This window comes from Oncorhynchus tshawytscha, linkage group LG03 (assembly GCF_018296145.1).
Source record: "Oncorhynchus tshawytscha isolate Ot180627B linkage group LG03, Otsh_v2.0, whole genome shotgun sequence".
Classification (NCBI taxonomy): domain Eukaryota; kingdom Metazoa; phylum Chordata; class Actinopteri; order Salmoniformes; family Salmonidae; genus Oncorhynchus; species Oncorhynchus tshawytscha.
In genome coordinates this window covers 80,074,409-80,086,786 of record NC_056431.1, presented here as the reverse complement: position 1 = coordinate 80,086,786, position 12,378 = coordinate 80,074,409, and the positions used below count along the sequence as shown (strand labels likewise).

Here is a 12,378-nt window from a genome sequence, read left to right as displayed (position 1 = left end):
CCTGTTAGCCTAGCAAGCCTACCACCCTGGACCCTGTTAGCCAGGCCTACCACCCTGGACCCTGTTAGCCAGGCCTACCACCCTGGACCCTGTTAGCCAGGCCTACCACCCTGGACCCTGTTAGCCAGGCCTACCACCCTGGACCCTGTTAGCCAGGCCTACCACCCTGGACCCTGTTAGCCAGGCCTACCACCCTGAACCCTGTTAGCCAGGCCTACCACCCTGGACCCTGTTAGCCAGGCCTACCACCCTGGACCCTGTTAGCCAGGCCTAGCACCCTGGACTCTGTTAGCCTAGCCAGGCCTACCACCCTGGACCCTGTTAGCCAGGCCTACCACCCTGGACCCTGTTAGCCAGGCCTACCACCCTAGACCCTGTTATCCTAGCCAGGCCTACCACCCTGGACCCTGATAGCCAGGCCTACAACCGTGGACCCTGTTAGCCAGGCCTACCACCCTGGACCCTGTTAGCCAGGCCTACCACCCTGGACCCTGTTAGCCAGGCTTACCACCCTGAACCCTGTTAGCCAGGCCTACCACCCTGGACCCTGTTAGCCAGGCCTACCACCCTGGACCCTGTTAGCCAGGCCTACCACCCTGGACCCTGTTAGCCAGGCCTACCACCCTGGACCCTGTTAGCCAGGCCTACCACCCTGGACCCCGTTAGCCAGGCCTACCACCCTGGACCCTGTTAGCCAGGCCTACCACCCTGGACCCCGTTAGCCAGAACTACCACCCTGGACCCCGTTAGCCAGAACTACCACCCTGGACCCTGTTAGCCAGGCCTACCACCCTGGACCCTGTTAGCCAGGCCTACCACCCTGGACCCTGTTAGCCAGGCCTACCACCCTGGACCCTGTTAGTCAGACCTACCACCCTGGACCCTGTTAGCCAGGCCTACCACCCTGGACCCTGTTAGCCAGGCCTACCCTCCTGGACCCTGTTAGCCTAGCCAGGCCTACCACCCTGGACCCTGTTAGCCTAGCCAGGCCTTCCACCCTGGACCCTGTTAGCCAGGCCTACCACACTGAACCCTGTTAGCCAGGCCTACCACACTGAACCCTGTTAGCCTAGCCAGGCCTACCACCCTGGACCCTGTTAGCCAGGCCTACCACACTGAACCCTGTTAGCCAGGCCTACCACACTGAACCCTGTTAGCCAGGCCTACCACACTGGACCCTGTTAGCCAGGTCTACCACCCTGGACCCTGTTAGCCAGGCCTACCACCCTGGACCCTGTTAGCCTAGCCAGGCCTACCACCCTGAACCCTGTTAGCCAGGCCTACCACCCTGGACCCTGGACCCTGTTAGCCAGGCCTACCACCCTGAACCCTGTTAGCCAGGCCTACCACCCTGGACCCTGTTAGCCTAGCCAGGCCTACCACCCTGGACCCTGTTAGCCAGGCCTACCACCCTGGACCCTGTTAGCCAGGCCTACCACCCTGGACCCTGTTAGCCAGGCCTACCACCCTGGACCCTGTTAGCCTAGCCAGGCCTACCACCCTGGACCCTGTTAGCCTAGCCAGGCCTACCACCTTGGACCCTGTTAGCCTAGCCAGGCCTACCACCCTGGACCCTGTTAGCAAGGCCTACCACCCTGGACCCTGTTAGCCAGGCCTACCACCCTGGACCCTGTTAGCCAGGCCTACCACCCTGGACCCTGTTAGCCAGGCCTACCACCCTGGACCCTGTTAGCCAGGCCTACCACCCTGGACCCTGTTAGCCAGGCCTACCACCCTGTACCCTGTTAGCCAGGCCTACCACCCTGGACCCTGTTAGCCAGGCCTACCACCCTGGACCCTGTTAGCCAGGCCTACCACCCTGGACCCTGTTAGCCTAGCCAGGCCTACCACCCTGGACCCTGTTAGCCTAGCCAGGCCTACCACCTTGGACCCTGTTAGCCTAGCCAGGCCTACCACCCTGGACCCTGTTAGCAAGGCCTACCACCCTGGACCCTGTTAGCCAGGCCTTCCACCCTGGACCCTGTTAGCCAGGCCTACCACCCTGGACCCTGTTAGCCAGGCCTACCACCCTGGACCCTGTTAGCCAGGCCTACCACCCTGGACCCTGTTAGCCAGGCCTACCACCCTGGACCCTGTTAGCCAGGCCTACCACCCTGGACCCTGTTAGCCAGGCCTACCACCCTGGACCCTGTTAGCCAGGCCTACCACCCTGGACCCTGTTAGCCAGGCCTACCACCCTGGACCCTGTTAGCCAGGCCTACCACCCTGGACCCTGTTAGCCAGGCCTACCACCCTGGACCCTGTTAGCCAGGCCTACCACCCTGGACCCTGTTAGCCAGGCCTACCACCCTGGACCCTGTTAGCCAGGCCTACCACCCTGGACCCAGTTAGCCAGGCCTACCACCCTGGACCCTGTTAGCCAGGCCTACCACCCTGGACCCCGTTAGCCAGGCCTACCACCCTGGACCCCTTTAGCCAGGCCTACCACCCTGGACCCCGTTAGCCAGGCCTACCACCCTGGACCCCGTTAGCCAGGCCTACCACCCTGGACCCCGTTAGCCAGGCCTACCACCCTGGACCCCGTTAGCCAGAACTACCACCCTGGACCCCGTTAGCCAGGCCTACCACCCTGGACCCCGTTAGCCAGGCCTACCACCCTGGACCCTGTTAGTCAGGCCTACCACCCTGGACCCTGTTAGCCAGGCCTACCACCCTGGACCCCGTTAGCCAGAACTACCACCCTGGACCCCGTTAGCCAGAACTACCACCCTGGACCCGTTAGCCAGGCCTACCACCCTGGACCCTGTTAGCCAGGCCTACCTCCCTGGACCCTGTTAGCCAGGCCTACCACCCTGGACCCTGTTAGTCAGGCCTACCACCCTGGACCCTGTTAGCCAGGCCTACCACCCTGGACCCTGTTAGCCAGGCCTACCCTCCTGGACCCTGTTAGCCTAGCCAGGCCTACCACCCTGGACCCTGTTAGCCTAGCCAGGCCTTCCACCCTGGACCCTGTTAGCCAGGCCTACCACACTGAACCCTGTTAGCCAGGCCTACCACACTGAACCCTGTTAGCCTAGCCAGGCCTACCACCCTGGACCCTGTTAGCCAGGCCTACCACACTGAACCCTGTTAGCCAGGCCTACCACACTGAACCCTGTTAGCCAGGCCTACCACACTGGACCCTGTTAGCCAGGTCTACCACCCTGGACCCTGTTAGCCAGGCCTACCACCCTGGACCCTGTTAGCCTAGCCAGGCCTACCACCCTGAACCCTGTTAGCCAGGCCTACCACCCTGGACCCTGGACCCTGTTAGCCAGGCCTACCACCCTGAACCCTGTTAGCCAGGCCTACCACCCTGGACCCTGTTAGCCTAGCCAGGCCTACCACCCTGGACCCTGTTAGCCAGGCCTACCACCCTGGACCCTGTTAGCCAGGCCTACCACCCTGGACCCTGTTAGCCTAGCCAGGCCTACCACCCTGGACCCTGTTAGCCTAGCCAGGCCTACCACCTTGGACCCTGTTAGCCTAGCCAGGCCTACCACCCTGGACCCTGTTAGCAAGGCCTACCACCCTGGACCCTGTTAGCCAGGCCTACCACCCTGGACCCTGTTAGACAGGCCTACCACCCTGGACCCTGTTAGCCAGGCCTACCACCCTGGACCCTGTTAGCCAGGCCTACCACCCTGGACCCTGTTAGCCAGGCCTACCACCCTGTACCCTGTTAGCCAGGCCTACCACCCTGGACCCTGTTAGCCAGGCCTACCACCCTGGACCCTGTTAGCCAGGCCTACCACCCTGGACCCTGTTAGCCTAGCCAGGCCTACCACCCTGGACCCTGTTAGCCTAGCCAGGCCTACCACCTTGGACCCTGTTAGCCTAGCCAGGCCTACCACCCTGGACCCTGTTAGCAAGGCCTACCACCCTGGACCCTGTTAGCCAGGCCTTCCACCCTGGACCCTGTTAGCCAGGCCTACCACCCTGGACCCTGTTAGCCAGGCCTACCACCCTGGACCCTGTTAGCCAGGCCTACCACCCTGGACCCTGTTAGCCAGGCCTACCACCCTGGACCCTGTTAGCCAGGCCTACCACCCTGGACCCTGTTAGCCAGGCCTACCACCCTGGACCCTGTTAGCCAGGTCTACCACCCTGGACCCTGTTAGCCAGGCCTACCACCCTGGACCCTGTTAGCCAGGCCTACCACCCTGGACCCTGTTAGCCTAGCCTACCACCCTGGACCCTGTTAGCCTAGCCTACCAGCCAGGCCTACCACCCTGGACCCTGTTAGCCTAGCCAGGCCTACCACCCTGGACCCTGTTAGCCAGGCCTACCACCCTGGTCTTGATGTAAATCCACTATTGTAGTTCAAAAACCCAATAAAACAATTCAAACCCAAGGTATCATGCCATAGATGAAACCCACTTCTTTCTGAAGACATCTTTGAATCTTAGTTCGAAGCAGACATTTAAGAGTTTCTGGAAAATGTAAAATACTGAGGGAGATGTTATTGTAATTCTTTTACTAAAGTTTGCATCTGCACAGTTCTTTCAGTAAATGCGTTTTTGTGTAAATTTGTGTAAATTGTTCAAAGTAGTACTTGTGTATAGAGTTGGTTTCTTAAACTTTTAAGTTTTGTTTGGCATACATTTTAAAGTGAAAATCTGAGTCAAAGAGTAATTCTGTTACAGTGGAACTGCCCATTTTGAAGATAGAAGATGGGTGAAAATGTATCTATGCCTTCATTTCCCAAAAATGTTAGCTGTCATTTGACACCCAATTTGACATGCTCCTATGCACTTCACATGTTGATGCTCATGGGTCATGTTTTCAGGGAACTACTGGCACTACACGTCCCTTCTGCTGTAAAGGATTGGACATGGCAGCAACGATGAAGAGATTGAGATACCTGGCAAACAGTTCAGCTTGTAGTCGTGCCTCTTCTTTTGCCCACTGCGCTGCCTCCTCCTCTCTGCTTTTTCTCTCCTCCACTGCCTTCTTCCTCTCCTCTTCCTCCTCCTTCTGTTTCTGCAGGTACTCCCTCTTCTCATGGTCCTCCATCGCTGCCAGCCTCCTCCTCTCCTCTTCCTTACTCATCGCCTCCTCTAGTCGCTGCAGCTCCAACTCAGCTGTCGTAGAGTGGAGGGGACACACTTGTTATATTCAGGTCTGTGTGTGTGTGTGTTTGCAGGGCTGGCCCTAGCCTTTTGGGCCCTAAGCGAGATTTGTTTGGGGGGCCCCGTACCTCGTGGCAAAATGTTTTAGTGGCCCCACTCTTGATGGCGGAGAGAACAATGATAGTTTTTATGTTCATTTCCTGCAACTCGACTCATTTTGCCATGGGGCAGAGATAATTTCTTTGAAGGTCTACAGCCACATACCTGCAATTCTACAAGACTTATGCTGTGTTACTATGATATCTGAGTTAATGACTAAGAAAATCAATGGGGGGGTCCCCTGGTGCCCCTGGACACGTGCCCGGTCGGTATGCGACCATGATTATTACAAGTTTAGATAGCTGGCTAGACTAACTACCAATCTAAAAATTGTTTGCTGACGTGGCTATTTGAGTGAGTGTCAGTGAGTGACATAACAAGAAAAAAACTGCAGATGCACAACCAGATTTAGCACCTGTTGTATTCTACTGTTCTTACTATCAGTAAGTAGTAAGTTGAGACCCCAACTGAGTTCCTAAAAAAGCCTAGCAGCCGGGGGCCCTAAGCTACCGCTCTTATACCTGGGACAGGTGTGTGTGGAGTCATTCACCTGCCCTGCGTTCCTCCTCCTCCTGTCTGATCTTCTGAATCATCTCCAACTGTCGTCTCTTCTGCTCCTTCTTCCTCCACTCCTTCTCTTTCTCCGCCTGCTCCCTTCTTCTCCTCTCAGTCTCCTTCTCCTCTAACCTTTGTCTCTCTTCCTCCTCAGCCAGTCTCCTCAGCCTGCAGGAACAGATCATTACTATAAAAAACATTTACATTTATATTTTAATAATTTAGCAGACGCTCTTATCCAGAGCAACTTACAGGAGCAACTAGAGTTAAGTGCCTTGCTCAAAGGCACATTGACAAATTTGTCAACAAGTCGGCTCGGGGATTCATATCGGCAAACTTTCGGTGAGTGATCCAGTGCTCTTAACAGCTAGGCTACCTGCACAGGCAAGGCGCCACAAGGAGGGACCCTTAGTTGGAATAGTGTCCTCCATCAGTTTTGTATCCCTATTCTGTCTGACAATCTACCTACTCCGTCATGCCCAGCCAATTTGTTGCTTCATTTATGAAACTCCCTTGCATGCATCATATGTACGTCATACACAATTTACCACTTGAAAACAAAAAGTGGGTTAGTTTTCAAAGTTACGTACTACCGGAAAAAAAAAAAATCACAGTGCAGCTGGATGGAATTTAGCTAATGTTAACAGTTAGGTAGGTAGCATGATGGATATTAGAAAGTGGCTTCGCCAGGGCACAATGACAGCATCGGATCAAAGTGGCGGGGAGAAGTCTGCCACAGAGTCCAAAGCTGCTGAGCCGACGCTAATCACCTAGTCCAAGGCCGCTGAGCCGACGCTAATCACCTAGTCCAAGGCCGCTGAGCTGACGCTAATCACATAGTCCAAGGCCGTCGAGCCTACGCTAATCACCTAGTCCAAAGCTGCTGAGCCGACGCTAATCACCTCGTCCAAGGCCGTCGAGCCTACGCTAATCACCTAGTCCAAAGCTGCTGAGCCGACGCTAATCACCTCGTCCAAGGCCGCTGAGCCGACGCTAATCACCTAGTCCAAGGCCGCTGAGCCGATGCTAATCACATATTCCAAGGCCGTCGAGCCTACGCTAATCACCTAGTCCAAAGCTGCTGAGCCGACGCTAATCACCTCGTCCAAGGCCGCTGAGCCGACGCTAATCACATAGTCCAAGGCCGCTGAGCCGACGCTAATCACCTAATCCAAGGCCGCTGAGCCGACGCTAATCACCTCGTCCAAGGCTGCTGAGCCGACGCTAATCACCTCGTCCAAGGCTGCTGAGCCGACGCTAATCACCTCGTCCAAGGCCGCTGAGCCGACGCTAATCACCTAGTCCAAAGCTGCTGAGCCGACGCTAATCACCTAGTCCAAAGCCGCTGAGCCGACTCTAATCACCTAGTCCAAGGCCATCGGGCCGACGCTAATCACCTAGTCCAAAGCCGCTGAGCCGACGCTAATCACCTAGTCCAAAGCCGCTGAGCCGACGCTAATCACCTAGTCCAAGGCCGCTGAGCCGACGCTAATCACCTAGTCCAAGGCTGCTGAGCCGACGCTAATCACCTCGTCCAAGGCTGCTGAGCCGACGCTAATCACCTCGTCCAAGGCCGCTGAGCCGACGCTAATCACCTAGTCCAAAGCTGCTGAGCCGACGCTAATCACCTAGTCCAAAGCCGCTGAGCCGACTCTAATCACCTAGTCCAAGGCCATCGGGCCGACGCTAATCACCTAGTCCAAGGCCGCTGAGCCGACGCTAATCACCTAGTCCAAGGCCATCGAGCCGCCGCTAATCACCTAGTCCAAGGCCGTCGAGCCCAGTAGCACCTGCACAACCGTCTTGCAGCCTGGTGGCCAACCCGAGGAGGGGCCTGCAGCCTCCAAGAGGCAGAGAGTGGCAGAGAGTGGCTGGAATTTTAAAGGCAGAGAGTGGCTGGAATATTCCTGGAAGGAAATACATGCACACGGACACAGCCGCTCCAAGCACAAGGCAAAGAGTAGTGAGTAGTAATCTGATAGAATATGTGGTGAAACAACAAGGGGTTAGCAAGAAGAGGATAACTGTTTTTCAGCACTCTGGATGCTGTACTGGGAGAAAGGTCAGCACGATTTAACCAACCAAACAGCCAACTTGTTGAGGCCCTGTGTGCCTTGCACCCAGAGAAGGAATCCTTTATGGAAAAGGTGAAACCACTGCTGGTCTTAACCTCAGGAGACTTTGTGGAAGTTGAGTTTACTGTCGCACGCCAGTTTATACGGACTGAAATGGCCCGATCTGGAGAAAAAAAATGGACTAAAGTTATGCAGAGCATTTTGGATAAATACTCCAGGCCTCTAACAACTAAGCCTACTGTGATGATGGCATTGAAGCTGGGATTAACATTTTGGAACATCCAAGGCAACTTGCAAGAACTCTTTTTCAACATTGAAAATATGTGTTCAGTGAGCGTAGACGAAGCACAGGAGGAAAGATGATTCAACTGGCATTTGGAGAGGGATCTTACAAGCAAGTTCCGTGAGGAACGAGAGACTGCTGAGGAGGTTCAAACACAGCGTCAAGGAGGCTGCAAATCTTTTGAATCTGGGTACGAACAGGCAGCCTAACTTGCAATTTCTCGAGACGGTTATGAATTGTCCATGTTTGTAAAGCGGTGCAGTAGCCTGTATTCTTGTGGCAAGACAGCCGTGCTGCAAACACATTGTGTGTAATTGTACTATCATCCATCCTGTATTATCAGCAAGCGATTATAGTTGTACCCCCCTTAGTCATTTCTAATGCCCCCTTGCCAAGTTAATCCTGCCGCCGGGCCTTTGCCTTCCGCCTAGGTAGTCATTTTGTTACACTCTTTTACAAAAAGATTGGTAGGAACAGCCTTGATTACATTCTCTTTCTCTGTGTCTCATTAATAGTGCCAGAAGTTTTCCCCAGCCAGGTGACCAGGAAGAGCCCTGGGTCCTAGACCAAGTGACTAGGAAAAGCCCTGGGTCCTAGACCAAGTGACTAGGAAAAGCCCTGGGTCCTAGACCAAGTGACTAGGAAAAGCCCTGGGTCCTAGACCAAGTGACTAGGAAAAGCTCTGCATCCTAGACCAAGTGACTAGGAAAAGCTCTGCGTCCTAGACCAAGTGACCAGGAAAAGCTCTGCGTCCAAGACCAAGTGACTAGGAAAAGCTCTGCATCCTAGACCAGGTGACTAGGAAAAGCCCTGGGTCCTAGACCAAGTGACTAGGAAAAGCCCTGGGTCCTAGACCAAGTGACTTGGAAAAGCTCTGTGTCCTAGACCAAGTGACTAGGAAAAGCTCTGTGTCCTAGACCAAGTGACTTGGAAAAGCTCTGTGTCCTAGACCAAGTGACTAGGAAAAGCTCTGTGTCCTAGACCAAGTGACCAGGAAAAACTCTGAGAAATTCTTATCATATCCACTAGAGGGCGGTGCTGAGCCCCATCACATATTTCAGAGGTAATTCATATCATATCCACTAGAAGGCGGTGCTGAGGCCCCATCCCAGCCCATATCAGGGAGTTAGAATAGACAGTCTACCTGAGTTCCTCGGCTCTCTGATTCTGCTCCTCTTCCAGCTCCAGCCTCATGCACTCCTCTCTTTCCTCCCGCTCCTGCTGCCTCCTCCTCTCCTCCTCTCTCTCCTTCCTCTTCCTCTCCACCTCTAGTCGGCGACGCTCTGCCTTCTCAGCCAACACATTCTTCTGTTGCTCCATATGGGCTGCTGCCTCTCCTCTGTTCTTGTCCTTATTACCCACAGATCATGTATAATGTAGTGAATTCAAGGGTAGCACCGACCAGGACTCAAAACCGGGTCCCTGCACCCATCAGTCCAACAACTTAACCGTTACGCCCAGAGGTCTGAACCTCTGTACGAAGTCGCTAGGTGTTGTACTGAGGTCACGACTATATCAAAATAACATTGGGTAAAAACAATGTTGAGAATGTGTTTGTCCGAAGTGATGTCATATTCCCTACATAGTGCATTACTTCTGACTAGAGTCATTTTACTAGGGGCCCTAGTCAATAGTGGTGCACTATATAGTGAATAAGGGGCCATTTCCAATGCAGACTATGTCCTCCATACTCACAGTACTGATGCTGGCGTCAGATATGACCAGATTTAATGGTTGTGTTTCTGCTGTCATGACAACCGAGCAGGATGACAGTTGGTCATGAGAGGACCGTCGTTGTCCGCACGGTAAAACCTCGTCCTCACAGGAGTTAGATCTGTGTGAACTCTGACCTGACTGCCCATTGGATGAGGAGCTCCTGAAGACAAAAGGGAATTCAGCAACTCTTGGAAGACAGTGGAAGTGTTTACAGAGCTATGATGGGATAAAACCAACCCATCTGTTTACAGAGCTGTGATTGGATAAAACCAACCCATCTGTTTACAGTGCTGTGATGGGATAAAACCAACCCATCTGTTTACAGAGCTGTGATTGGATAAAAACCAACCCAGCTGTTTACAGTGCTGTGATTGGATAAAACCAACCCACCTGTTTACAGTGCTGTGATTGGATAAAACCAACCCACCTGTTTACAGTGCTGTGATGGGATAAAACCAACCCACCTGTTTACAGTGCTGTGATTGGATAAAACCAACCCATCTGTTTACAGAGCTGTGATTGGATAAAACCAACCCACCTGTTTACAGTGCTGTGATTGGATAAAACCAACCCACCTGTTTACAGTGCTGTGATTGGATAAAACCAACCCACCTGTTTACAGTGCTGTGATGGGATAAAACCAACCCACCTGTTTACAGTGCTGTGATTGGATAAAACCAACCCACCTGTTTACAGTGCTGTGATGGGATCTCGGGGATTGGACGAGGTCACTATGTTCCTCTTCATGTGTGTTTAGTGCAGCACTATCGTCTTTGGTGTCCTTCACATCTCCATCAGGACTCAGAGCAGATGGAGACGTCTCAGATAAGCCTTTAGTCTCTTTGGTCTTCTTCGTCCTCTCCACGTCCACGTGGCCATTAGTCTCTTTGGTCTTCTTTGTCCTCTCCATGTCCACGTGGCCTTTAGGTTTTCCTATAAGACAGGGAGGGAATCAGTGGAGATGGGTCTCAAACACCATGGGTCCCAAATGGCTCCCTATTCCCTATTATAGTGCACTAATTTAGACCAGGGCCCTAAGGCACCCTATTGCCTATATAGTGCACTACTTTAGACCAGGGCCCCAAGGTACCCTATTCCCTATATAGTGCACTACACTAGACCAGGACCTATAGGGAATAGGGTGCAATTTGGGATGTAATTCATATCAGATATCAGCTCCATTCAACATGTCATCCTGACAGAGACAGATACTCACCGACAACAAACTCAGCTTGATCTTTGACCCGGTCCTTTTTCTTCTTCCTCAAGACCTTCCCCGCCTCCTTGGAGAGGACTTCCTGGTTCTGCCCTTCATTCACTTTTCTCTTTTTCTGGAAAACAGGAATGACAGCAATGAAGCTGCACCTCTGGTTTTTAATAAACTACAGTATTATGTGTTGGATACAGGGGGGGTATTAAACTACAGTATTATGTGTTGGATACAGGGGGGGTATTAAACTACAGTATTATGTGTTGGATACAGGGGGTTATTAAACTACAGTAGTATGTGTTGGATACAGGGGGGTTTATTAAACTACGGTATTATGTGTTGGATACAGGGGGGATACAGTATTATGTGTTGGATACAGGGGGTATCAAACTACAGTATTATGTTTTGGATACAGGGGGTATTAAACTACAGTATTATGTGTTGGATACAGGGGGTTATTAAACTACAGTAGTATGTGTTGGATACAGGGGGGTTTATTAAACTACGGTATTATGTGTTGGATACAGGGGGATATCAAACTACAGTATTATGTTTTGGATACAGGGGGTATTAAACTACAGTATTATGTGTTGGATACAGGGGGGTTATTAAACTACGGTATTATGTGTTGGATACAGGGGGGGTATTAAACTACATTATTATGTGTTGGATACAGGGGGGTTATTAAACTACAGTATTATGTTTTGGATACGGGGGGTTATTAAACTACAGTATTATGTGTTGGATACAGGGGGTTATTAAACTACGGTATTATGTGTTGGATACAGGGGGGTATTAAACTACATTATTATGTGTTGGATACAGGGGGGTTATTAAACTACAGTATTATGTTTTGGATACGGGGGGTTATTAAACTACAGTATTATGTGTTGGATACAGGGGGGGGTATTAAACTACAGTATTATGTGTTGGATACAGGGGGTTATTAAACTACATTATTATGTGTTGGATACGGGGGGTTATTAAACTACAGTATTATGTGTTGGATACAGGGGGTTTATTAAACTACAGTATTATGTGTTGGATACGGGGGGTTATTAAACTACAGTATTATGTGTTGGATACAGGGGGTGGGGGTATTAAACTACAGTATTATGTGTTGGATACAGGGGGGGTATTAAACTACAGTATTATGTGTTGGATACAGGGGGATATCAAACTACAGTATTATGTTTTGGATACAGGGGGTATTAAACTACAGTATTATGTGTTGGATACAGGGGGTATTAAACTACAGTATTATGTGTTGGATACAGGGGGATATTAAACTACAGTATTATGTTTTGGATACAGGGGGTATTAAACTACAGTATTATGTGTTGGATACGGGGGGTTATTAATCTACTG

The 12,378-nt window shown here is 52.1% G+C and overlaps 1 protein-coding gene across 3 annotated transcripts in view; it reads right to left on the bottom strand.

The window, feature by feature from the left end:
* The window catches only part of LOC112236681 (trichohyalin), a 64,432-nt gene that overhangs the window by 21,579 nt on the left and 30,475 nt on the right, over positions 1 to 12,378 (bottom strand). For all 3 annotated transcript variants that reach the window (XM_042320063.1, XM_042320061.1, XM_042320062.1), the window contains exons 14-19: positions 11,017 to 11,131; positions 10,487 to 10,733; positions 9,780 to 9,960; positions 9,229 to 9,434; positions 5,722 to 5,894; positions 4,865 to 5,084 (exon numbers count right to left, since the gene is read on the bottom strand). In XM_042320063.1, the coding sequence (XP_042175997.1) occupies positions 4,865 to 5,084; positions 5,722 to 5,894; positions 9,229 to 9,434; positions 9,780 to 9,960; positions 10,487 to 10,733; positions 11,017 to 11,131 (1,142 nt within the window). The remainder of the gene's footprint in view (positions 1 to 4,864; positions 5,085 to 5,721; positions 5,895 to 9,228; positions 9,435 to 9,779; positions 9,961 to 10,486; positions 10,734 to 11,016; positions 11,132 to 12,378) is intronic.